Source organism: Lycium ferocissimum, chromosome 6 (genome assembly GCF_029784015.1).
Source record: "Lycium ferocissimum isolate CSIRO_LF1 chromosome 6, AGI_CSIRO_Lferr_CH_V1, whole genome shotgun sequence".
NCBI lineage: Eukaryota > Viridiplantae > Streptophyta > Magnoliopsida > Solanales > Solanaceae > Lycium > Lycium ferocissimum.
In genome coordinates, this window is record NC_081347.1 from 61,395,706 (window position 1) to 61,422,758 (window position 27,053).

Genomic DNA, 27,053 nt, shown 5'->3' on the forward strand with positions numbered 1-27,053 from the left:
TCTCGAGTCTTTAAGAAGCTTAGCAACATTAATATACGTGTCTTTGCTAGTTCATTCATGTGTTCTGTTATGTTCAAGTAGTGAATCTTGTTAGGCATTTGATTTACATTTAATTAGGCTTCAATGCCTTGCAGATTACTGCGTTCAAGAGCTATAAGCAGATTTGTATTTTGGGTCCGTCAGAAGAGTAAGCCAAGAAACCATCAGAACCAAGATTGATAGTAACTGAACCTGAATGTGCTGATGAGAAACGTTGTGCCAAGAAACCATCTTTCATAGCAGAAACTGCTGTCTCATTGTTTGGGCTTTGAAGTGCTTCTGGGGATTTAGCCACTGATTTCTCAAATACTGCTAGCATTTTTTCAGATGATTTGATTGAGTGATTGGTTTGTTTTCTGAGATGAGAAAAGTTGGTTCTGAAAATATTGGTGATGATCAATGATTCAATGGGGGTTGAAATAGTTTGCACTTTCAGTGGACAAGATCTTTTCTTTTCTTGGATTGCCACAAATGCCCTTTCTTGTTGTTAGAAGCTGCTGTATTATGACTTATGAGATCTTGGACTAAGAATTTATAAGTAGCTACTTTTTGGGGTTGTCGTTTGTTATTGAAATAACTTAAGGATTTTTAAAGATCTAACTAGAATGTCTTCAATTCTGGAACTTTTGTCCAGTTTGGTATACAATTTCTGCCCAATTTATTTTAAGAATATGTTGCTGTTGTTACTAATTACATTGACCCCTTGCATAGTATACTTGCATTCTAATACAGTGGACTTTGACTTCAATATGGTATTACCGAATACCGTACCGAACCGAAGTTTGATTTACCGATTACCGAATTACCGAACCGAAGTTTGAAAGTTCGGTATTTGGTATATGCTTTGAATTACCGATTACCGAATTACCGAACCCGAACTTTGAAAATACCGAACCGAATACCGAACGCCCAGCCCTAGTTAAAATTATTATGTGTACTTATTTAGTGAATTTTTTAATATATATATATATACAAGGTCAGATTCAAAGCTATTGGGTTAAAATGTACCCACAAGTAATGCTCTGCATCCATACATGGACTGAAGTCCTTAGATCAGTTCATTCCAGAATTCCATTTGTGGATTAATTTTTGGTAATATTCTCGACCGTCTCATTTTATGTGATGCACTTTGACTAGACACGACATTTAAGAAGCGTTTTATAAAGTTATACATAAATATAAGGCAACAAGCATCAACTCAAATTAACTTTTCTCTTCTAATACTTGCTAACCACCTCTAAAAATTAAATTAAACAACATATTGTTGTTTCCGCAAAATCAAACTTCGGTGACCTAATTTCGATCTACTCTCAGATGGTGTTTGGTTTGGACAAAATGAAGTTGTGTACAATGAAAATTAGGTATCAAAAGTGTATGGAAGGTTTTGTATATTCAACAAGGCTTGAATGTTTAAATGGACCAAGATGATAAATGGATCAAATTAAGCATTTGGGCCTGCATGCTTCAGATTCACACAAAGCCCACAAGTTTTGGCTATTCAGAAGCCTATTTCCACATTTCCTAGTTTAATTGCCCTAAACAGTCGTCTAAGTATATGTGTGTATATGTACTAGAACCTTCCATTGTAAATACTTTCTATATTTTTATTTTCTGTAATTAGAAGTTAGTTAGCCAGGAACCAATAAAGAGGTGACAGGTGTATAGTTTGTTATTCCTGAGATGCTCTTAGACAACCATAAATAGACTATTGTACAGATAAGATACACAGACTGAACATACAGAAGCAATTTCATATACAATTTCTATATTTTATTCATTTCTAATATGGTATCAGAGCAAGATTAGTAAATGATCCTACTCACTTTACATTTTGTTTCCTCTAAATTGCTTTTCATTTGTTGTTGCTTTCTCTTTTCTATCATTCATAATGGTTGATATCACTGAATCTTCTGTCACTGCTGGGCAAGTTGTAGCAACTGATGTTGTGAATGCTTCTCATGCATACTTCATTGCTCCCTCTGATTCACCAGGGATGCTCCTTGTTAACTCTACTTTTGATGGAAAAAGTTTTGCAGGTTGGAAGAGAGGTATGATAATAGCTCTTACTGCTAAAACAAAGTTGGTTTCATAGATGGTACCTCCACAGAACCAACAGCAAATTCTGACTTGCACAATGCCTGGTTCAGGGCCAACAACATGGTAATTTCTTGGCTCCTTAACTCACTTTCTAGAGAGATTTCAGAGAGTGTGCTCTACTCAACCACTGTCAAGGAAATGTGGTGTGAGTTAGAAGGAAGGTATGGACAAAGTAATGGAGCAAAGCTATTTCAAGTCCAAAAAGTACTTAGTGACTTGGTCTAGGGTCCTAATGATATCACGTAATGCCTCCCTTCATTTGCTTGCCTCCTTTCAGCTCAGAATGCCTAATGCCTATTATTTAGTGCTAGAAGCTAACCACCATAAGCTCACCCTTCGGGTCTCGCTTCCAGCACAGGATGCCAAGCATTCTGCCAGACTACTATACCAAAATCAAGAGGCTCTAGTATGAGCTTGATACCCTTGATACTTTTATTTTTTGTAGTTGTAACTGTGCCTGTGGTGCATCAGAGAAAAATGTTAAGGCCAAACAGGATGTGAGACTGGTTCAGTTCCTTATGGGACTGAATGACAGTTACTGTGCAGCAAGAGGTAATATTCTTATGATTTCACCACTGCCTACTATAGCTAATGCTTATGCTTTGTTGGTACAAGAAGAAAGGCAGAGAGAAGTTCATAACACTCCTAAATATCTTGGTGAAACCTATTCTTTCATTGCAACTGGACACAACAACAATGGAAGAAGAAACTATGATAATGACCACAAAAACCAAAAGGGGCCTTATACAGGGAAAAACTCACATCTGACTTGCAGATACTGCAAGAGGTTGGGACATAATATTGAGCAGTGCTATAAGCTTAAGGGTTATCCTTTTGGTTTTAAGTTCAATAGGAAAAACTTTCACAATACAGCATAAGAGAATTCTGCAGTTGTTGGTGAGGGAAATAGAGATCAGTTTCTGTATAACACTGATAACACTGAGAGAGGTAAGCCCTTTTCACTAGAACAATTGAATCAAATCATGTCAATACTTCAACAAGTAAACATGGGTGAACAGGCCTCATCTTTTGATGGCAAAACTGTATCTAACTGTGCTGGTATAACTCTTAAGCCATTTTCCCTCAATTCTGATATTTCTAAACCAAAAATAAACAAATCTAGTTGGATTTAGACTCAGGTGAAATTAAGCACATGTCTTTTAACAAAATATTTTTCATTACTCTTAACCTTTATCTAAGCCTGTTCTTGTCAATCTTCCTAATTCTCATAGAGTTAAGGTCACTCATGTTGGACCAGTGAGATTATTTACTGATCTGATTATTTTTAATGTTTTATATATACCGAGTTTTCATTATAATCTATTATCAATTCATAGATTATGTCAACAACTTCATTATCTACTAATGTTTACTTCTACTAAATGTCTTTTGCAGGGCCCTTCAATGAAGAGCCCAATGGTCCTTGGTGATTGTCAAGATGGTCTCTATGTGTTGCAGCATGGTCTTCCTTTAAGTTCTAGTATTCCTAAGCAATGTAATAGCCTAGTTAGCAGTGTTTCCATTCCTAAAGACCATAGTCTACCCATTTCTGTTGTTCCATCAAGAGGCAATTTGCCATCTAGTTTTTCCAGTATTACTTATTCTATTGTAAACAACAAGTTAATGGCATGTTAGACTTGGGCATATGCCTTTATCCAATATGAAAAATATTAATGACATTCCCTTTTCAATTTGTTCTAAATTTAATCCACCTTGTGATGTTTGTCATATTGCAAAGCAATCTAAGCTTCCATTTCCTAACGGCCAAATCTCAATCAAGCAAATATTTGATTTAATACACATTGACACTTGGGGTCCATATAAAACTCAAACTTATGATGGTTTCAAATATTTTCTCACCATTGTAGATGATTATAGTAGAGGAACTTGGACTTAGCTTCTAAGTACCAAAAGCAATGTTTTTCCTATTCTTAAAAGTTTTCTTGCCATGGTTGAGAGACAATTCAACAAAAAGGTTAAAGTTGTTAGCTCTGATAATGCTCTAGAATTAGGGTCCATTAATACCACTTCTTCTTTCTTTTATTCTCTTGGAATTTTGCACCAAACTTCTTGCACAACAACACCACAACAAAATGGTGTTGTTGAAAGAAAGCATAGACATTTACTTGAGGTTTGTAGATCATTACTATTTCAGTCTCATTTACCTACTAAATTCTGGGGAGATTGTCTTATGACTGCCACTTATTTGATAAATAGATGGCCCACTAAAATACTTCATTTTAAAACTCCTTATGAATATCTTTTTGGTACTATTCCTAAATATTCCAGTCTTAGAAGTTTTGGTTGTTTATGTTTTGCATCCACTTTATCTCATGGAAGGACCAAACTAGAGCCTAGAGCAGTTCCTGTTGTATTTTTGGGTTATCCTTTTGGGAAAAAAGGGTATAAACTACTTAGTATTCTAACTCATAATTTTTTTTATTTCTAGAGACGCAATTTTCAATGAAGAAATTTTTCCTTTTAGTTCCATCAATCCTAATTCTAGACTTTTTCCTTCCAACACCATTCCAGTTTATGAGTTTTCTAATTATCATGATCCTCCTATTTCTACTATTCCTCCACCTGAACCTACTGAAGTTTCTACATCTCCTATTGATCCAGTCTCATTTTCTGATCCTATTGATTTTTTGACATCTTCTATTGGTCCAGTCCATTTCTCTAATGATCAAAATGTTTCTCCAATTCCTGATAATTTGTCACCTGATCACACAAGTCTTGTTCCTACTTTCATTGATTCTGTTGTTTTAAGAAGGTCTGCTAGGTCTACTAAAACTCCTACTTATTTGGAAGACTATATATGCGACACTGTCCATTTGACTAACTTTGCTTCTAATTGTTTTGTTTCTTCTGTTAAAGCACCTAGTTTTTCTTTTACTACTTTATCTTCTCAAAACCAACATTATCTTAATTCTTTTTCTCAAATCCATGAACCTACCAGTTTTTCCCAAGCTATACTTAGCCCAGGTTGGCAAGAAGCTATGGCAAAGGAATTTGAGGCTCTAGAAGCCAATCAAACTTGGGAGGTAGTTGAACTTCCTCCTGGACAAAAAGCTCTGCCATGTAAGTGGGTATACAAGGTAAAATTGCATTCTGATGGTTCTTTAGAAAGACTTAAAGCTAGACTAGTTATAAGGGGTGATGTGCAAAGAGAAGGAATTGCTTATATAGAGACTTTTAGCCCTGTTATCAAAATGACTACTTTTAGATGTTTATTGGCAGTAGCAGTTAAGAAAATTTGGGGACTGTTTCAGTTGGATTTAATAATGCTTTCCTCCATGGAGAACTTGAGGAGAAGGTCTACATGAAATTTCCTCTTGGTATGAATTCTCCTAGTCCTAAACATGTTTGCAGGTTAAAGAAATTACTCTATGGGCTTAAATAGGCTTCACGCCAATAGTATTCAATATTGACTGCTGATTTAAGTTTTAAGGGTTATTCTCACTCATTAAATGACTATCTCTGTTTTACAAGCACAATGGTAATGCTATTTGTATTCTAGAAATATACGTGGATGATATCTTATTGACAGGGGATGACATTGATGATTTTCATTCTATCAAGGCTTTTCTACATTCTGAATTTAAGATTAAAGATTTGGGACACTTATACTATTTTTTAGGCATGGAGGTTATGCGTGAAGAACAAGGGCTCATCCTCAGTCAAAGAAAGTTTATCTTAGAGGTGCTTACTGAATTTGAAGTCTTGGATCTTAGCCTAGCTTCATCCCCACTCGATCCTACTATCAAATTGAGGTAAGATGAAGAAACTTTGTTTCCTGACCCGACTATATACCGATGTTTGATTGGAAAACTCAACTATATGAGCAATACTTGATCAGATCTTTCCTTTTCTGTCCAACATCTGAGCCAATATATGAAATCTCCCAGGGATCCTCACCTTACTGTTGCTTTACATGTTTTGCGTTATTTGCTGAAGGATCCGGGTCTAGGTCTTTTTATGAATTCCTTTCCTTCATTCAAACTTCTAGCCTTTTGTGACGCCGATTGGGTCAGCTGCCCTGAGACTCGATGATCCATTAGTGGTTACTTCATCAATCTTGGAAGATGCCCTATTCCATGGAAGTCGAAAAAGCAGCCGTCTGTATCTCTCTTCTCTGCTGAACCAGAGTACCGGTCAATGCGAAGTGCAGTAGTTGAAATAACCTGCCTGGTTCATTTTCTCAATGACCTCACTGTACCTCATCTCTTCCAATTTCCCTTCACTCCGATAGCCATATCGCCAAAACCCCCATTTTTCACGAAAGAACCAAACATGTCGACTTGGATTGCCATTTTGTGAGACAACAATTCCAAGCCGGCCTTATGTTCCTCTCTTTTCTTCCTTCTTCTTCCCAATTAGCTGACATTTTTACTAAACCCCTTGCTGGACCAACACATCGTCTTCTTTTGGGCAAGTTGGGGTTGCAATCTACACCCTCCAACTTGAGGGGGGATGTTTTCCAGAATAATGACGAAGATGATGGTTCTAATCAAACTCTGGTGACCTAATTTCGATCTACTCTCAGATGGTGTTTGTTTTGGACGAGATGAAGTTGTGTTCGATGAAAACTAGGTATCAGAAGTGTGTGGAAGGTTTTGTGTATTCAACAAGGCATGAATGTTTAAATGGACCAAGATGATAAATGGATCAAATTAACCATTTGGGCCTGCATGCTTCAGATTCACACAAAGCCCACGAGTTTTGGCCATTCAGAAGCCCATTTCCACATTTCCTAGTTGCCCTAGACAGCTGTCTAAGTATATAAGTGTATATGTGCTAGAACCTTCCATTGTAAATACCTTCTATATTTTTATTTTCTGTAATTAGAAGTTAGTTAGCTAGGAACCAATAAAGAGGTGACAGGTGTATAGTTTGTTATTCCTTAAATGCTCTTAGACAACTCTAAATAGACTATTCTACAAATGATGATACACACACTGAATAGAAGCAATTTCATATACAATTTCTCTAATTTATTCATTTCTAATGTAACTCATCAATAAGGTTACTTCCAAGAGAAATTAAAGAAATAAATAAAACGGAAAGTAAATGATGGACTACTAGTAGACAAAAAATATAAGTAGTTGGCCGTAAACAGGTGTCTTTATAATTAGTATAGTAATAATAAAAGACTCAGCGGATTCAAGATTTAAATTCTATGAGTTCAATCTTTAAAGTTTTTAGTATTGAACTCATTTTTTTTTATTTTTTTTTGAAATTATGGGTTCAGACTTACTATTCATCACAATTGTAGTGGAATTTCTATACATTAATTTATGCTATGCATTAAAAGTATTGGGATTAGATGAACCCGATTACTGCACACTCTATCAGCCAGGGGCTTTCTTAGGTCATGCATGCACTAAACTCGTGTGTTCCGTTTCATTTTTTCAGCTGACTTTTGTTGCTCTTTTTTTTATAAACTCACACCATTTGTTCTATTTCTCTGATTATTGTTATTCTCTCTTGTTTTCCACAAAAGCTATAGTACTTTTGGTTATAATGGAGAGAGTAAAATTACAATTAGTTCTCTTTGCCTCTTTTTTGGTAATGAGTAGTAGTGGTGTTTTGAGATTCAATGTTCCTTCAATTTTCATATTTGGAGACTCTATATTTGATGCTGGTAATAATCACTACAATAACAACTGCACAGCGCAAGCTGATTTTCCACCGTATGGTTCCAAATTCTTTCACCATCCTACTGGAAGATTCACTAATGGCCGAACGGTTGCAGACTTCATTTGTGAGTTCTTATTACTCCTCCTTAATTATCGAATTAATCTAAACCCAATGTCTTTGATACTGAGTGTATATATATACACGTGAAAAATCACTTAAATTTTAATAAATATTAGATCTTGAACCTATAATTTTAAAAGTGTAATGAGTCAGTGGTAAAAACTTAAAAGTTGGATTCATTCAATTAAAATTTTGGATTCACCTTTGCTATTTAGACCTCGTTGATCATAGTTAATGATAGATCATGAGTACACCATTTTTATTTTTATACTATCAGCTCATTTCAATTGTATTGACAGAGGATTAATCATAAACCGTGGCAGAGCCACAGTCAGCCAATGAAGAGGATTCACCTGAATATCTTTTGTCGAAAAATTATATTATGCAAATAAGAAATATTGAGTTTCTTTTTTAATATATATATATATATATATATATATATATATATACACTTTTGAATTTGCTTAACATGAGGGAAGCATTTATTGTAGCATCAAAGGTGGTTCAAAAATTGCTTTTGGCAGTAGGCTCAAATCTCATATGAGAACTTTTTTTTTTTTTTTTTGGAATCCCCTTGTTAATATTCATGGCTCCGCCACCGCCCATAACATCAAAAAATAGTAAACTAAAGATTCCGGCAAGTAACCTTCTCTAACATGTTACTCACTCTTTCCCAAAATAAGTGTCATCTTAGCAAAAATCACATCTATTTAGAAATTAATAAATGCAATATGAAGTTAACTAAACTACCCTATTTATTAGATGTTTTTTTGAGGATTGAGCACTATTAAAGAGGACTACTTCTTAGATGATAAGGGCATAGTTGGTAAACCTTTTCGAATTTTGTCTTGAATTTCTAAAGTGACAGTTATTTTGAGACAATTGTTTTTTGCTAAGATAACATTTATTTTGGGACAATTGTTTTTTGCTAAGATGACACTTATTTTGGGACGGAGGGAATAATTAATTGCACTAATAGTATACCAATTTCATTAAAATAAATCCTTTGTCTTGTGATTTTCCACCCCATGTCCATTATCCATATTAGAGCTCAGCTAAATCCGAATTCAACCGGAAGGTCCCACGTTTGGGGGAAAAGTATATCCGTTATGGTTAAATTCTTTTTAAATTGTGGTTATAGTATTTTATGTAGTTGTTAAATTATTTTCAGAAACTAATGTCCGAATTCACACGGAAAATTAGCCCTGTACCATAAATCCAATAATTCTTTTTGAGGCGGAGTAATCATCGTCATATGGATATGATATGTTTTGACAACATTTTTATTAATTCTCTTTGGTTTTGGTGGAAAATTGCAGCTGAATTTATTGGGATTCCTCTTCAAAAGCCATTCCTCGAAGCACAGCTTGAGTTAGTAAATGGAAGTAGGAGGGAGTATCCATCAAATGGTATTAACTTTGCTAGTGCTGGTAGTGGAGTTCTACGAACAACAAATCAGGATTTGGTAAGAAATTAAGGTTGTAATTATCATAGTTCTTGTTTTAACATCTGTTAATTTATTGTGATTAACCACTTGCTAATCCAAAATATATCACCCCTATTTTTCTTTTTTTAGTTCCTTTTTTCGCTTGAGGAGGGGTAGGATAGACATACATAGCTATCTGTCAATGTTGCCAAATCATTACATGTCCCATAGCTCATAGGTAAACCAAACTTCCATGTATGATACCTTAAAATTGAAGTACGTTCGAGGATTATGGTGGATGGATAGAACTCCTTAATTCTTAATTAGAGATTTGAAATTTCAGTCCTGGAAATGGAAAAAATCTTGGTAAACGGTTCTCCATTTAATAGACTTTACCCGGCGGAAATTCGAATTACTCGGAGCTCCAAAATAGATAACGAACACCGAATTAAGAAAATCTTTGTGAGTAAATATCTTGTTATAAGAAGCATAAATATATCTTTAGGACTTAAATCTTATCGACATTCAATTCAACTATCACAATTAATTTATTTTGACATTATCTGTAGTATTGTACTTGAAAGTGGTCAAGTACTTTATTCAAAACAAATGACTTTACATCTTAGGCATGAGAGTTGCAAACAATCAGAGGGGAAAAGTCAGGGAAGAAAGAAGTTAAGGCCCCGTTTGGACATGATTTGAAATCATGGTTTGAAATCATGTTTGGACATGCAATTTGGATATTTTAAAGAGTATTTTCTTTTATAGACATAAAAACCCCACAAGTTGTGAAAACTATCAAAATATTCTCAATTCTTATACAATCTTACCAAATGAGCAAATCATAGTTCATAACAAAATTAATACGCTAATTCATAACAACCGGCTCAAAATTAATACTAGAAGACCTTTCTAAAAATACAACATCAATTGATTAAATTTTAGTTCAATAAATAAAATTAAACTATGGGTCTTTTTTTACAAAATTAAAAGGTTGGTAGACATAAATAAAATTTGGTGAAAGTTAATGAGATTGGTAAATGATTGATGGGGGTAATTGTTAAAAATATCTACCAACTTATGGGTCTTTTTTTACAAAATATAAACTTATGGGTTAAATTTTATATTTAAAAAAGTTGTAACCATGGTTTCAAACCATGATTTCAAACACATGTCCAAACGCTGGTTTCAAACCATGGTTTCAAACCAGGCATGCCCAAACGCCTACTAAGGCCCCGTTTGGACAGGGTTTGAAACGACGGTTTGAAACCATGTTTCAAACCGTGGTTTCAAACCATGTTTGGACATACAATTTGAACATTTTAAGTTGTATTTTTTCTTATAGACATAAAAACCTCACAAATTGTGAAAACTATCAAAACATTCTCAATTCTTATATAATCTTACCAAATGAGCAAATCATAGTTTATAACAAAATTAGTACACTACTAGAAGACCTTTCTAAAAAATGCAACATCAATTAATCAAACTTTAGTTCAATAAAAATGAAAATTTAACAGTAATGTAACTACTCTTTAATATAATCTTCCCACATAAATTAAAGGTTGGTAGACACAAATAAAGGCTGGTGGAAGTTAATGAAATTGGTAAATAATTGATAGGGGTAATTGTTAAAAATGTCTACCAACTTATGGGTCTTTTTTTATAAAATATAAACTTATGGGTTAAATTTTATATTTTAAAAAGTTGAAAATATGGTTTCAAATCCCAAATCATGCCTTTTTGGATGATTTGGGGTTTGAAACCATGATTCCAAACGTATGTCCAAACGCTGGTTTGAAACCATGGGTTGGCCAAACGCCTACTAAGTATAAAGCAGAGTTGTGTACACTGAAATCGTCTTTATAGAATCGAATTACCAGAAAGGTAAATACAGGTAATTGTCTAAGAATAAGAGTTACTAATTACTATAGCATATTAAAATGCACTAATCTTGTAGATATTCTTTACTCTGGCACTACATATAAGTTAAATCTTATGTAGAATTTAACTTAATTCCACAAACAATGTTAAGCATTTTTATACTATCAGTATTATTTAGCCTGCTATAGCAAATCATTTGTCTTATTTTTACAATTACTTGTAACTATCTTGTAAATTATCCATAGAATAGTCATCTATATATATTGTCAGCATGAAAGAGTTAAACTCGTTGTAAAGATTTTGCGGGTTTATGTTTGTTAAATTGCTTTTCATTTATACCAACTTTTGCTTTTCTTCTTCTTGCCTATATGAACTGATATTAATTCTTGACTTTTGAAACATATAGGGAGTGACACCAATTCAAGATCAAATCCAACAATTCAAAACCTTAGTCCAACAAAACCACATAACCAAGAAACAAATCCAAGAATCACTCTTCTTTTTCGAGTCAGGCTCCAACGACATCTTCAGCTACTTCTATCCATTTGATGCCCCAACACTTACCCCAGATGGCTATGTTCAATCCATGCTAGCTGAAGTCAAAAACTTCGTAGATCAAATTTGCAAGTTAGGGGCTCGTCGAATTGCGTTGTTTTCGTTAGGCCCCGTTGGTTGTGTCCCAGCCAGGACCCTCTTGCCTGGTGCACCAGTTAACAAATGTTATGGAAAAATGAACAAAATGGTCAAAAATTATAACATGGGGTTAGAGAATTTGGGAAAGACAATACCAATCAAGTATCCTGGCTCTTTTGCTGTATATGGAGTTGTGTACAAGACTGTTCAGATCTTCAGAGCTAATCCTAAACGTTATGGTAATTTCTTACACTTCTTCGGTCCCACTTTATGATTGATCTACTATATTTCTGTCCCAATTTATGTGACGCAAGTTCGGATTTTGAGAGTCAAACATTTTATATATTTTGATCGTGAATTCAAGCATAGAATTTTCAAGTTTTTTGAGATAAAATTTACATATTTCGATACTACCTAAAAAGTACTATAAGTCATAATAATTGAAAATTCGAAATATTTAAAAGATACATGAAAAAATAACGGTCAAATAAAGACTTGTTTGAATCTCAAAATTCAAAGGTGCCACATAAATTAGGATGGAAGAAATTTTCCTTTTATAGCTATAATAGAAATGTTAATCTCTCAGTTTTCTGATGCATTTTGGGACTTCCTTTTTCCGCCATCTTAATTTTCTATGAACGGATAGTGAGAGGAACTTTTAAACAAGAAAATGACTAAAATGGTCCCCTATGTTCGAGTTAAGCTTGAAATAATCCCATAGATATACTCCTGAATAGATATACCCCTGAACACATTTTGTCCTAATCTATGAATATTCTGAGTAATTTAGTCCTTGAAATTTGTCAAAGTGCACCTTTGTTATTAGTTACATATTCAACGACTCTGGCTTTTAGATTTAACGGGAACTATAAAAAAATATTAACAAGAAACACCCTGAAAGTCCAGTCAAATCCCAGAAATTGCAACACCAAAACTGCACTATATGCCAGCAATAGACCAAAAATAACATAAACCGCACCAAACACTAGCAATAGACATAAGATTACAGAAACTACAAAAACTGCACTTTCAAATGTGAGTTCCGGTTAACTTTTTTTTTTTTTTTTTTTTTTTTGCTTTTCACAGATTGCGTTGAAGGACCAAAACTTTTCAAGAATATTTTGATTATTTTAAACTCACTTCAAATATAAGGGACCATTTTTATTATTTTCTTTTAACTTTTTAAACTATCATGTTAAGTTTATATATGTACAAGAGAGATTCTAAATAACTCATGATGATTTAATTTGTTATCACACATATAGGCTTTTCAGATGTGACAAATGCATGTTGTGGTGATGGAACACTTGGAGGATTATTGCAATGTGGTAAGGAAGGTTACAAGTTATGTACAAACCCCAATGAGTACTTGTTTTGGGATTACTTCCATCCATCAGAGCACACTTATAAACTCATCTCAAAGGCACTATGGACAGGAACTCATTCTCGAATTCGACCTGTGAATCTCAAGACACTAGCCAACATGACCCTCAGTCAGCATTAATTAAGGAAGTTAATTGTGTTTTGAAATCTTAAAATACATAGTGGAGCTATTATCTTTCGTTTCAGAATTATATTTCTTTATTCTCATGTTGTTTCTAAGCCTACATCAAATAAGCAAACGAACAGAGGTAGATTCAAGATTTGACCCTCATCGAGCACTAATTAGGAAATTAATTGTGTTTTAAAAATTTAAATAAAGAGTGTGATCCTTGTCTTTCATTTCAAAATGTTGTGGTTTTCATATATCTACGTATATTTCTCATGTGTTTTACAAGCATTCGTCAAATTTATTAAGCAAAAAAGTAGAGCCGGATTTAAAATTTGACCCCCGTTTAACAGTAAGGAAATTAGTTGTGTTTTGAAATCTTAAAATAGAGAGTGAGTTCTCATGAATTTCGTAATGTTATAGTCTATTTTCCACTTTGGGTCAGACTTGTATGAGTTTTTCAAAACATCTTAGTGTATCATTGGGAATATTATTACATATTATATGTAGCTTCTTTTTCTTATTAAAATCAATATTTTGTTTGATTCAATTTCGCAGTAGCCCTGGGTGTTTGTATTAATCCCAAAAGATCAGCACCAATCAGTTACACAGAGGTGGATTAAATATCCTATATTAAAACTTCAATATAGGACTTTTGTTCGCATATCCCATAATCTCCGCTCGAAATAAGTTCCAAATGACCCATCAGTCATCACTATGAATATATATCGGAAGATACACTGTGTGCCACTCACATCGTTCGAGTATTTATGGCTACCAAAATCCACAATTTTTTTGTTTATGCGTGCTCCAAACTACTGATAAAGATAGTAAACCGGCTTGTAGACTGACTAAAAGTCAGCCCCCACTCAATCACTTCACGATTTTCATACGCGTTTCACCGAATCATAATTGGCTCATACTGGTTGTTAGGATAAGCCAATCTAAGCAGTGGCGGATCCAGAATTTTCACTCAGGGAGGTTGAAAAAAACAACAAAAGCTAAATATAAAAAATAATGTTGTCAATAGGAATTGAACCTAGGACACATGACAATTTTGAATACCCTGGACCGCTTGAGCTAACCTTTTGCATTTATTTAGGGTGTTCAAAAGTTAATATATGTACATAAGCACAGAAAATTTACCCTATATATACATTGTAATTTTTTACCGAGAGTGTTCACCTATAAATCCGCGCCTGAACCTAAGCCAAAGACATTCTTAACATAGTGTAATAATATTGTCTGCTTTGAGCCAAATTCAAACAACTTTTTTAAAAGGTCAACTTTATTAAGAATATTACTATCCTTTATATAACTTATTTTCTTAATCGATTTTCATTATGACTTTTGTTCACACATTTAAAAAAGACTCTGTTTGAGGATAGTGCAACGTAGCAAGCTAAGTAATGGAGCTTCACAGATTGTGTTTAAATTTACAGATGGCTTTTATGCAATGCATAGAATATATTGGTCAAATTGCGCAATTTGTTACAGCTGTATGGAATACTTTGGATACTTTATAAATCCAAAGACTAAAGCATTTTCCTTGTAACTTAAACAATTTAAAAGTTAATGGACCACATAGGAGCTGCAACAAGTTTATTGGTAATGTCAGCATTTGTAAATTCAGTGGAAAGTTTACACTTTGTCCCAACTTATAATAAGGTCAATTTCATGACCGAAACACGTACACGCTATTTAGAAATAGTGAAAAAATCCTAGCACTACGTTGTATTACTAAGTGAAAAGCACCCAATTGCCTATTTTTTAAATTCCACCAAGTGATTAGAGCAATGTGAGTTGATTGACTTTTAGTAATTTGGCTATGGATTATGTCCTAATCTTGTTGTCGTTAAAGCATCGATGAAACAATCAGTTGGTGTTTCCTTTTTAGAGTCATTGTCTAGCTTTTTTTTTCTTGTTTTTATCTTGTTATTACGGTCTCAAATGGCAGGTTGAGCTGAATATGGACGGGTTAAAATAAGTTGAATTAGTATATAGGCGGGTTGACCCGTCCAAAAGTTACTTAGAATGAAATGAGTTAGGCTGAAATAAGCTACCAGATGGATCATAACCCAACCCAACTAATTTTTACTAAATTTAAGTTTCTTTATTTGTCTTTATTATAATTTGTTTATGTATCTAATAAAACTTATTTTTTTTAATTGTGGTTTAGTGTAACCATCATATATAAAATGTCTTCTTAAAAGTATTTTAAATGAAATTTCTAATGAGTCAATTTGGGGTATATATCAACCTAACTTAGAGATGGATTGAATCGAGCGGGTTAAAATGGTCCCAAACTTAAACAGGTTGTATTATGGATATTTTTATAGACTAAATTTACCACACTACTTCTCATCTCTGATTTTCTTCCCACACTCGTGTGAATAGCAGAAGCGCACCCGTGAAAAGGAAAAGTTCTTGAAGAGAGAACAGTAGTTTGCTACTCCAATTTTGTTCGTGTCTGCTTTCATATAGGGATTTTTTTTTCTTTTGTCTCCTTTCAACACATTTAAGTAATATTTATTAACATGACAAATAGCTTATGGAGAAGTTTCCCCCCATTCTTAATTTAACATAAAAGTACTGTCTTACATCCAAAATTGTGTCAAAAGAAGATGAATGAAACAATCTTGAACAAGTAAAAACAACAAAATAACTGAATCTTTATTGAAGGAGTCCCTACTCGTTATGCGTCTGAAAAAATCAAAGTAATTCCACAATTGTGTACCACTTGTCAGACACTACAAGAAAGTATAGAAATAGCAACAAAAAATCTAATATTTGGCAACAACTTATTTTTATTGTTAGTAAATGAACTTTTTTGTTGCCAAACAATTTAATTTTGTTCTTTATAGTATTGATTATTGATGCAAAAAGTACTTTTGGCAATAAAAAAAAAAAAGTTGTTGCACGTCGTTGTAATAACAGCCGTTCGGAAAAGTTTATGCAATAATATTTTTTTTTTGTTGCCAAAAGTACTTTTTGCAACAATAATCAATCTATGGCAACAAAAATTTTTTTGTTGCCAAATATCTTTTTTCTTTGTAGTTAGAGCAGTTAATTTTTCCATACCAGCAAACGAATTGAAACCCATTTGGTCAAGATATCAACTCGAGAACCTTTAATTTATCTGAGAAATCATGTAATTGTAGTTAATCCACTTAAATGTCGGAAAATGTCACGCAATTAATATTGCCAAGAATATTTTAATTTTTTGAAGGTTTATTTTCTTTGCATGAGTAACCATGGAAAACTAATGTTGATCAACCTTGGTGGCAAATTCTCAGTTGCATTGTTGAGAATGGGATTTTGTTTTTTTCTAAAGAAATATCAAACCGCAAGTCCACATCAGCCAGCGATTTACCGTACAAGAAACAATTGATCAAGAGATAATTATGTGAAAATGTAGTATTTCAAATTATATTACAAGTTCGGCTACTTTCTTTGGAGTGCGATTGGGTAACAGAACTCCGCAAAACCACATGGAGATGCGAACCTCTCACCGGAAAGCTATTTGGTGATGGGGATCGATCTCGCGCCTCCCATGCGGGTAAAACCACTCATCCAACCAACTCAGCCAATCCTTCCGGATCTTTTTTATGTAAGTTAAAGTTAAAATGAGTGTGGCTTATTCTCGCTCCTAAATGTTAGAATACAAACATGATGATTGAAAAAAGAATGATGTTGATCATAATGTATTCTGAAATTAAAAAATTAATCGCGTATTGTGCATGCATGATTTAAAGGATAGATCAGATAACTATGTAATTCATATGTTTTGAACTATATGATTATCCATATATGACATATAAATCCTACTAACAGGGACTTTATCCGCACATGACATAGAAACTCTAGTAGCAAAGAGTTTAAATGCACTTTGAACACATTCTAAGTTGTCATTTAATAGTTCAAATAACTGCATTCTAGATGTTTTAAGTGTTGCTTTGATCATAAATTTGGGTTGACATTTGTTGACTTGTCAGCTTTAATTCGACCGTCAACGAAATACTTCCATTGCCTAAAATACATGCACCCAATTAATACTCGACCCTTGAATTTTAAAGTTAAGAAAGGGTTGGAACGTCCTTTTCTATCAACAGTTGAAGTCAAAGTCTTTCTAACGCTTACAACAACTTTCCTTATAACGTGTGATTCCAAGTTATTTTACGAACTCACACCTTATTCGTATAATATTGGTCCCTCGAAAATATTATGGGGAAATTTCAATAATGTACAATCTAGCATATAAAATTATATTTGTGTAGCCATATTTTTAAATTACACCACACATAGCCACTTTTTCACAATATACAACAATATACAACTTTATATATCTGGAGTAGACAATATATCAACCTTGTATAAAAGTGTATAATAATGTATAGAGTGTATAATAATGTATAAGAGGTGTTTATATCTAAGAAAATTCAATTGTATACAACAATATACAACATTTTTTCAATTATAGCGAGGGTACAAATATACAATAGGCTTTTGAAGTGAAGCGTACAAATTGGGCCATTGCGGGTAATTTTACATATATGAGCTATTTCGGGTAATTATTTTTCCTAAATAGTCATAGAGGGTTATTTTCCCAAATATATTGTACCTACATCCTAATTTATGTGATGTTGTTTGATAAGGTACGAAGTTTTAAAAAAAATATTAAAAAAAAAATAGCGATCTTGAATATACTATAGACATATTTTAAGTGGTTATGAATCCGTATGACTAAAATGGGAGTTTTCAAATTAAGTGTCATTCTTTTTGTGATAAACTATAAAAGTATAACACGTAAAATGAAATATAGAGGAAATAACTGATAAAGTGATAAGTTTACAAAAATAATCAATAAGCTACAAATTTTAACATAAACAATGAAATGTCGATGAGGCAAATTTTATACACTATTATTTTATAATATTATAAATGATTGATTATTACGGAGACCAAATCACATGACAAATATACATCAAGAACACTTCAACCGAAGGGTTTTCTTCTAACCCCACACAGAGAAAAGGACAGCGAAAGCATTAGAATAAGAAAAGAAAAAAAACAAGAACAACTTTCCACTACTTTTAAACCATTAATTTCGTCCAGAATTTAGCAAACACAATCCCACGGGCTTCTCCTCTGCAGCCCCACACGCATTCACATCATATTTTAAAAAAAAATAAAAAAATATTGATAGTATAAGAAATTTATATTATAGTATGGGCAGATTTATCTCTAAGTTACAAGTTGGAAAAAAGACAGGTAACTTTGGTTTAAATGTTGTTATATGTGTTAAAAATTAACTTCATCTGCATATGAACTTTATTCAGAACCCAATAGAGAGAAGCTATAATTTAAAATCTTGAATTCTTCTCTAATTATTCGCTAATGTTAATTTTTGATAGTAATTGCTAATATTTATAAATCCGCTTCAGCACCTGAAAGTTCTTTTCAACTCTTAGATGCTTATAGCTACAATTGATCGGCTAACCCAAACAGACTCTTAAAATTCTGGATTTGTTGCTAATTATCAATACATTTTAAATTATAATAGCAGATTGGTTACTAATTTTACTAGATTATTGACTAATAATCTTTAATAAATTTAAAATTTACATGTAACCCATTTCTTAGTACTATTTTTCCTCTAAAAACTTAGTCAAACACCTCAAATATCAAAGATAAGCAAAATAAAGTTTTTTTTTTTTGAAAAAAAAAATACTTTTGGCTTCTCCAAAAATTTGGTCTAAGAGGCTATTACAAATTTACAATCCATAAAATTGAAATCCCGCTTCTGACTATCGATGGTTTTTTCTTTGTGATAACAGATTAGTTACTAATTTTACTAGAGTACTTTATAAATTTCTTGGTAAGTGACTTGATCATATCGAGATCCTTGGTGAATTTTATACCTTAATTAGCTTCTCCTCATTCCTCCCCCTTTCCCATTTCCAATGGCGTGTAAATGTCGTCAAAGCCTTTGACACTACAGTCTCCAAAACGTGGTATTTTCCAAATTCAAAAAATACTATTCTTCTTTGCCCGTGTGCCTTTACCTCATATATATAAACACCCATTCACCCTCACACACACACATTGACATTTCTTCAAGAAAAACTCAACACAATTTACAAACCCCAAACAAAAAATTTCTTGGTTCAAACTGCTAATCACTCAATTGGGTCCATTTTATCACAATTTTCTTGATTCAAACAACTCATCATACAATTGTGTCAATTTAATCACAAATTTTTCTATGGGAAATTTAACTTCATGCACTATTATACCAACGATCAAGAATTCCAAAGCAGCTAGAGTAGTTCTACCATGTGGACAAATCAGGCAATTTCGTGAACACGTAAAAGCAGCAGAAATCATGTTAGAAAATCCAAATTATTTCTTGGTTAATTCAAGTTCATTGAATATTGGTCGTAGATTTTCAGCTTTATCTGCAGATGAAGATTTGGAATTTGGAAATGTTTATATTATGTTTCCAATGAAGAGAGTTAATTCAGTTGTGACAGCTTCTGATATGACCATGCTTTTATTGGCTGCTAATTCTGCTCCTAAGAGAATTTCTAATGGAAATGTTAAGATATCGCCGGAGTCAACGCCTGAGTCGACGCCGGAGTCAATGCCGGAGTCAACGCCGGAAAATGAAGTGTTTCCGGTGGGGCAAGAAATGAAGTATAGGTTGTCATGTAGATCAAAGAAGCCTTCATTGGAGACAATTATGGAAGAGCCCGTTTGTTCAAGATGATAATTTTAATTGTTTTGGTGAAAAAAAGAAATTTTAGAAGAGAGTTTTTTTTAGAGATATAGTGTGAAAAGAAAGATATTTTACATTATACTACATATTTGCACTTTTATTTCTCACTAAATATTGTGGGAACTTTGTTTGGAATAGATATTCCAAGACATGAAATATATCGACTACAATTTTAATGTCTATAGTTCGACCTTAATGTAAGGAATGTTCATATGTGCATGAATATTTATTAATGTATCATAGGTCTTATCTTATTGGCTGCTTAAACATCGGCAATCCCTTTAACTTTTTCAAGAATTTCATTTGGACATTCGAACTACGACGTGATCCAGTTGAGCATCTGAACACATTATAAAATGTTCCTATTAATGTTCAATTTTAGAAATTCTTTTACGCATGTTCTCAAGTGCCCATTATATAGATAAGTTGATCACTTAATATGTCACATCCTTTAATTATACACATTAGTCTCAATAGATTGTAAAACCTTGACATGTTCCAATTGAGGTGAATGCGTATAATTAAAGGACGTGACATATTTCAAGTGGTTAACTTATCTATCTAATGGATATTTGAGAATACACACAAAAGTTTTGTCAAAATTTAAACAAAAGTGTCTAATAGAAACATTTTATCATGTTTTCACGTGCTCAATTGAAAGAAGATAAAGTTCGGTGTCTGAATGAAATTTATTGATAAAATTTAAGGGGCTATCGATTTATTAAACCTATCTTATTTAATGTATGTGTTTATTGTGAAGCTGGGATAAACATTAATAATGGCTTAATGGTTATGCTAAGATAAGTATAAACTTTTTGAAGAAAATGGTGACTTGGAGGGCCATACTTTTAAGCAATTAAAAATGCCCGTGAGTCGTTTTTTTTTTGAAAAATATATCCTACTTTAATTATCGAAAGTTTGGCACTTTACTTTAAGAGCCCCAAACTCGGCGTAAAAAGGCGACTGGGACATTTCTCTTTTCAAATTTTATTGATTACATAAGGGGTTTTTCTTCTATATTATAGAAAAGTCAGTTTCAACATGGCTGCTTAGCGGGGGTGGATTTAAAGAGGGCTCAGGGTGTTCACCCGAATACCCTCGGCAAAAAATTACAGTATATATATAGGGTAAATTTTCTGTGTTTATATGCATATATTAACTTTTGAACACCCTGAATAAATTATCTTTAGCTTCTTCTTTTTTCCGAATCCCCTGAATGAAAATCCTGGATCCGCCACTGCTGCTTAGGGGTCAATACAAGAAAAACTAGACATTGATAACGTAAAGTAACATTGATAGCTAGGCATGCAATTCCCAACATTTTGATTTTCTGTGCGTTTGTATATTTTTATTAGGGGATTTTAATTCAATTTTTATTGTTTTTGATATTTGTTGAATCTAAATGACATTCATGTGATTATCTGTTCTAACATCTTAATTGGAGTTATCTGCAAATTTAGACACAGTATTGCGGCACTATTTACTCAATTTCGTCTCCACGCTCATTCGTTTTTGTGCTAAGGTTGTTTTCGATTTCACATTTTGTTATGTTTCATTAAGGGAAACCTTTTTTTTTTTCCAGAGGAACCATGAGAGAGTTGAATAGGTTCTCTTTGCATCTTTATTATGCTAGCATTTAAGCTATTAATGTCATACCAATATATCTTGGTCATTTTCTTCCTTTTCTGTTAATACGTTGACTCTGAGTTTCAGAAAATTAAGCGCGAGAGACTAGATTCTCTTAATCAAAGAAAAAGATCATTTATCTTCAGTATGTTGCCTACTGAATATAAAAAATTTATCCTTTCAAGTAATGGAGGATAGGCAACACCTCGATCTAATATGTTTTGCTTGGCTGGAGTATCAAGATTGGTAATATTGCTATCTGTTGCTTCTCATGATTCTGTAATTTTCGGAGCATTACTTATTGCTATACTTTCGTACTTTTTCCTTCTTTATAAGTTTCTTTTGTATTATTAATAACACGTTTTATGACAAAAATTTGATTTCCGTTCGAGTAAGCTCATTCGGGATGCTCTGATCCTCCTTCATTCTTTAGAGTTATGACCCGGTTGAGCGTAGTGATAACATGTGAATTAGCAGTTAGAACTTGTTAAGAATTTCATATATACTATATCTAGCTAAGAGTGAATTGCGCAAAGAGCTTGGATTCCCTGTCAATGAAATAGATAATGTACAGGAATTTTATTGTGAAATATGTAGTATTCCAACAACTTATTTGGGATTTTCTTTAGAGGAACAACATACAAGGCTACTGATACACGACAAGGGTGGTAGATGGGTGTGTTGGAAAACTTGATACAACCCATACAAGATCGCAAGTAAATCATTAAACAGTGATGAATACTAAAAGAATAGTAAGGACACTAACCTTGATCCGTAGTAAGAATCGATTGAAGAAAGTCATGATCTTCTAAGTCTTGTTACTTTCTTTATGACACTTCTCTTAATGGGATAGAGAGGAAAATAATTCAGTAACAGACTTAGGGATCACAACTAATATATAATAGCGAGACATCTCTTCGAAAGAGACAAACTCTTGAAAGGCAACCTTTCAGAAGAGATGTAACTCATAAGTTATGAACCCATCAATTATAACTGAAAAGTTAATTAGGTTTCTACGCATATTAAAATTCATACCTTATAAAATAAGGTTTATATATAGCCCATAAAAATAACACTTTATTAGATCAGTGAAATGGGCATCTTTAATTGATAGCATATCTATGTACAATTATATTAAATATGTGAATCCACTAAATAGAGAATTTCTAACAATCTCCCACTTGAACCACATATATTTCTGAAAAACTGTTCATAACCAAGACTTTATAGTGAGCACAATTTGCTATCTCTAAGCAATCTGGTCCATTAATAGTACTAATATGGGATCAAAGTGATTTTCGTAACATATATTCGTCACTAAACCCATCAATGGTCACAATATCAACAAAATCAATGACATAGATCGAGTATAGATGCATAGAATGGAAATTGCATGTAAAAATGTGGGAAAAAAAAAAGTTAAACTGAAAAATATAGTATTTGCCTTTGGGGGAAAAAGTGGTGCTAATTAATAGTGTGTTGGATGCAATACCTACAGAGGTAGCAAAAAGTTTTGACGAAATGAGAAGCAACCTTTTTTTAGTTTAAAAACAAAGAGATACATCTAATAAATTGGGACAATGTAAAGATTGGACAAGATGTAATGTGGAAGAAGAGTCATTTGGAAAGAAGGTGATTATAGAAATGTGTGGTAAAAAGGATGAATGGTGCGCTACTAAGGTTGCAGGGCCATATGGAAATGGAGCATGGAAACATATCGGAGGAATGTGAGAATTCTTTTAACTAAGGTGTGCTTTGTTGATGGTTATGGAAGATTAATAGTATTCTTGCGGGCCCTTTTGTTTGTAGTAGAACTATAACACCTACTTAGCGCTGTAATTTAATAAAATAACTTTTTACCCCATTAGAAAAGTTTCTTTTAAAACATTGACGGCTTTCTTTTCCTATTTCAGTTGGTTCTCTCTTTATATGTTGGCTCAATGCTTCAGAATCAGTCTTTCTTTATGCATACACACCAGTTGAGATTCGAACAATGAAGTCGCTGCATATTGAAGAGGAAATATTGCATTTAGTAGCTAATTTATTTCTTGTCAAAATGACTTTGAATTAGTTTCTTCTACATATAAGGCTTCTAATACCACAACAAACTGGACTTGATTTAAACAAAGTTGTGGATCTGCTCATGTTTTGAGTTACGTTGCACTCTCCAAAAATGTTGTTGCAGATATCAGATCCTTCAAAAATGCACTATTTTTGGAGGATCCAACACACACCCGTCGATATTTTTTTGTAGAGTGTGAGAAACATATGATATAGTTGTTTGCTTTTGAAGTTCCGTGGACAATTGGTCATCTCAAATAGAATTCTGGTCTTTTTTGTACTTTACTTTTTATAAGAAACATCACAAACAATCTGAAAGGACCACTTGTGCGCTAGCGATAAAGTTGTTTTAGTTGGTCCCTAAGCATTGTTTTGCTTCTATTGAACTTTCGTCAGGAGATCTCTCTGGATTGCGAACTTCTTTGAAGCAGGAGCGACGTGCAACATCTTCTCCCGATGAAATGGGAGAGTCCTCGAGCTCAGCACTTCAACTTCATAAAACAGATAGCTTTAAAGGTCTCTAGCTAGACCCAGAAACTGCAACAAATTTTGTTTTGGTTAGTTCAGTTTCTTTTGAAATAGGAAAAAATCACAAATATCCACTTTTCAGTCCCTGTGGTTGGATTGCAAATTCTCAATTAAATAATCCTATTTTGTTAATCTTAGTGCTTAATTGCATGGTTTCCTGATCCTGATAATGTATAATAACAGTTTTATATGTTCTTATGCTATTTCCCATATTTTATTATGATAGTATAGTTACTCTATTTAGTATTTGCAGCTGCTTAGGATTTCAATGGTACAATATGTCAGAAAATGCATTTGGTTGCACCGTAGGAATCTAAAGATGTATCACAATTCAAATTGTTAGGCTCGTCTATAGCTGCTGATCTGATAATAATTTACATGCATATCCTATTAAACAAAGGTTGATCAAGAATAACAGTTCCAACTTCTACAATATTGGCACGGGCCACCACTCCCTGGTTATAGAAGAGGAAGGGGATCGTGAAAATTTAACTTATACTGATAATTTGTGAGAAACTTTTACTGATACTACTAAGCAACTGCATGAACGAATCTATAATGTAATTATGTGTTTACGTTAATTCAATAATATTTGTTCAGATTTTATATGTTTATTAAGAAAATTTTTAATGATTGTTAATCCAACTATTATTAAATATTAACTCAAAATTGTTTAAGAAATTATAAATTTTAAATTAGCTTCACGACGAATGAGACTATATATTATTTGTTCCAGAAGCAGTAGACTATTCAGTATAGGTCGGTATTAGGAGAACACTTCCTTTGACCTTAAGCTTTCAAAAATATATGCACTTGATATTGTACTTAGTATATATTTCTTGTGGGGCTGATGACGACGTAAAACCATGCAAACTAGGGGACCTCAAGGTCCTCAACTTGTTCCTATTCTGCTTTAATAGCACTGCAAGGAAAAGTCTGGTTTGGTGACGGGATTGTTAATTCAAGGAATGTTATAGAACTAAAAAGGCGTAAGCAGAAACAACAACCCGAGTGTAATCCCACAAGTAAGGTCTAAGGAGGATATTGTGTGCATAGATCAGCATCTGCTATTAACTCGTCTTGCTTGTTTATCAAATTAAAGATAAGTATCAAGTCCTTTATGATTGAACTAGACTAAATTTCGAGGATGAGTAGTGAATACTCACAAAAGTATCAAGTTCTTGATGAAGGGTATATTTGCTCAATTTCGCATACTTTAAGCGCATATTTGGCCTTTTTCATAAATTAATCAGCTGATTAGGTTGATTATGAGCACCACTTAAATTAAAGGCATTTTTGGACCAACTATTAAGTGATAAGGGCATATGTGAGCTAAAATATTAACGAAGGGTATATCTGCTCAAATTCAAATACTTTAAGAGTATTTTTGGATCTTTTTTGTAATATATGTCTTCTGTTACCTCCTAATGAATTTTTGTGATATTAAAGTTAAGTGACGCTTTGGTTACAAAATAATTAAGTATTTTTTGTGAAATTTAAATAAAGTCGAGTAACCTTTTTATTATAAAAATAGTTTATTGACTTTAGTTACAAAAAAGTGAAAATTGAGCGATCATATGTAAAATCGGATGGATTTGCCATTGCACCAAACTTGTAGGTTAGTTAGAATTTCGTCCATTAAGCTCACGAATCTAGTCCTTTATTGATAAACACTGATGAGTCTTATCTATGATTAGAACATGACAAACAATCTTGTTAGTTGCGTCATATAAAATATCGTGAATTATTTCTAATACCAATTATCTCACTTTTTTAAAACTTTAGATGCGGATATGATGTTAGATTCTATTTTAGGACTTTCGGATTTGGAAGAAAGTATGACAGACCACAACAACCAGTAAAAATTAAAAGAAGAATTGGACGAAACCATGTAATGATGAGGATCAAAGTTTGTTAGTTGCTTCATTATTATCGCCTGTTTTGGCTTATCTTCATGTAAAAAATGCCAAAAAAAAAAAAATATACATCAAGATTTTTGACTCGAGAAATTCAAACAGTTCCTAATAAGAGTCCGTTTGGATGGACTTATGGCTTTTGACTTATAAGCCAAAAGGTATAAGTTAGGAATTCTAGCTTATGATTTATATTTGTTGTTTTTCTTTGAAAGACAAGTGCTTAAAAACATTTTTTTTTTTTTTTTTTTTAAGTTTTAGCCAAACACTAAAAAAGTGTTTAAAAGTTATTTTGGCTTAGAAGCAACTAAAATAAGCAATCCGAATAGGCTCTAAATTGAGACAAAAGTAATACTTCCTCCGTCCCAATTTATATGATGTAGTTTGACTAGGCACAGAGTTTAAGAAATAAATGAATATTTTGAATATTGTAATCTAAAATTAACTAAAGATATTTGTGTAGTTATAAATCAACTCGTTAAGTGTGAAAGGTAAAGTTTAAAGTTAAATTGTTGTCAAATAAGAAAATATGTCATTTATTTTGGGACAGACTAAAAATAAAAATGTGTCATATAAATTGAGATTTGGGACAGTGCTATTAGCTTATTATTCATATAAATGCCACAAATTCAGCTGTGAGTTTAACAGGGTGTGGGACATTTACAGATTTTCAATTACTTTTTTTTTTTTTTAAAGAAAAAATTGTTTTTATTACATAGGGGGTAGGGGAAGGAGAAATGGGGAGGGAATTACAATGTGGGGATTCGAACCCTCATCAACAAGATGAAAGTTCAGGTAGCCAACCAACTGAGCTACTAG

General features: G+C 32.9%; 2 protein-coding genes across 2 annotated transcripts; both read left to right on the plus strand.

The window, feature by feature from the left end:
- Positions 1 to 7,637: 7,637 nt before the first annotated feature.
- Positions 7,638 to 13,549, plus strand: LOC132059949 (GDSL esterase/lipase 6-like). The gene is made up of 4 exons (XM_059452793.1): positions 7,638 to 7,900; positions 9,216 to 9,361; positions 11,613 to 12,078; positions 13,105 to 13,549. Exons 1-4 carry the CDS (start codon positions 7,660 to 7,662, stop codon positions 13,341 to 13,343), a joined length of 1,092 nt encoding a protein of 363 aa, XP_059308776.1. The 5' UTR covers positions 7,638 to 7,659; the 3' UTR covers positions 13,344 to 13,549.
- Positions 13,550 to 19,419: 5,870 nt separating this feature from the next.
- On the plus strand, positions 19,420 to 20,187 carry LOC132060873 (uncharacterized). Its single transcript, XM_059453775.1, has one exon. It carries the CDS (start codon positions 19,594 to 19,596, stop codon positions 20,095 to 20,097), a length of 504 nt encoding a protein of 167 aa, XP_059309758.1. The 5' UTR covers positions 19,420 to 19,593; the 3' UTR covers positions 20,098 to 20,187.
- The last annotated feature ends 6,866 nt before the right edge of the window (positions 20,188 to 27,053 follow it).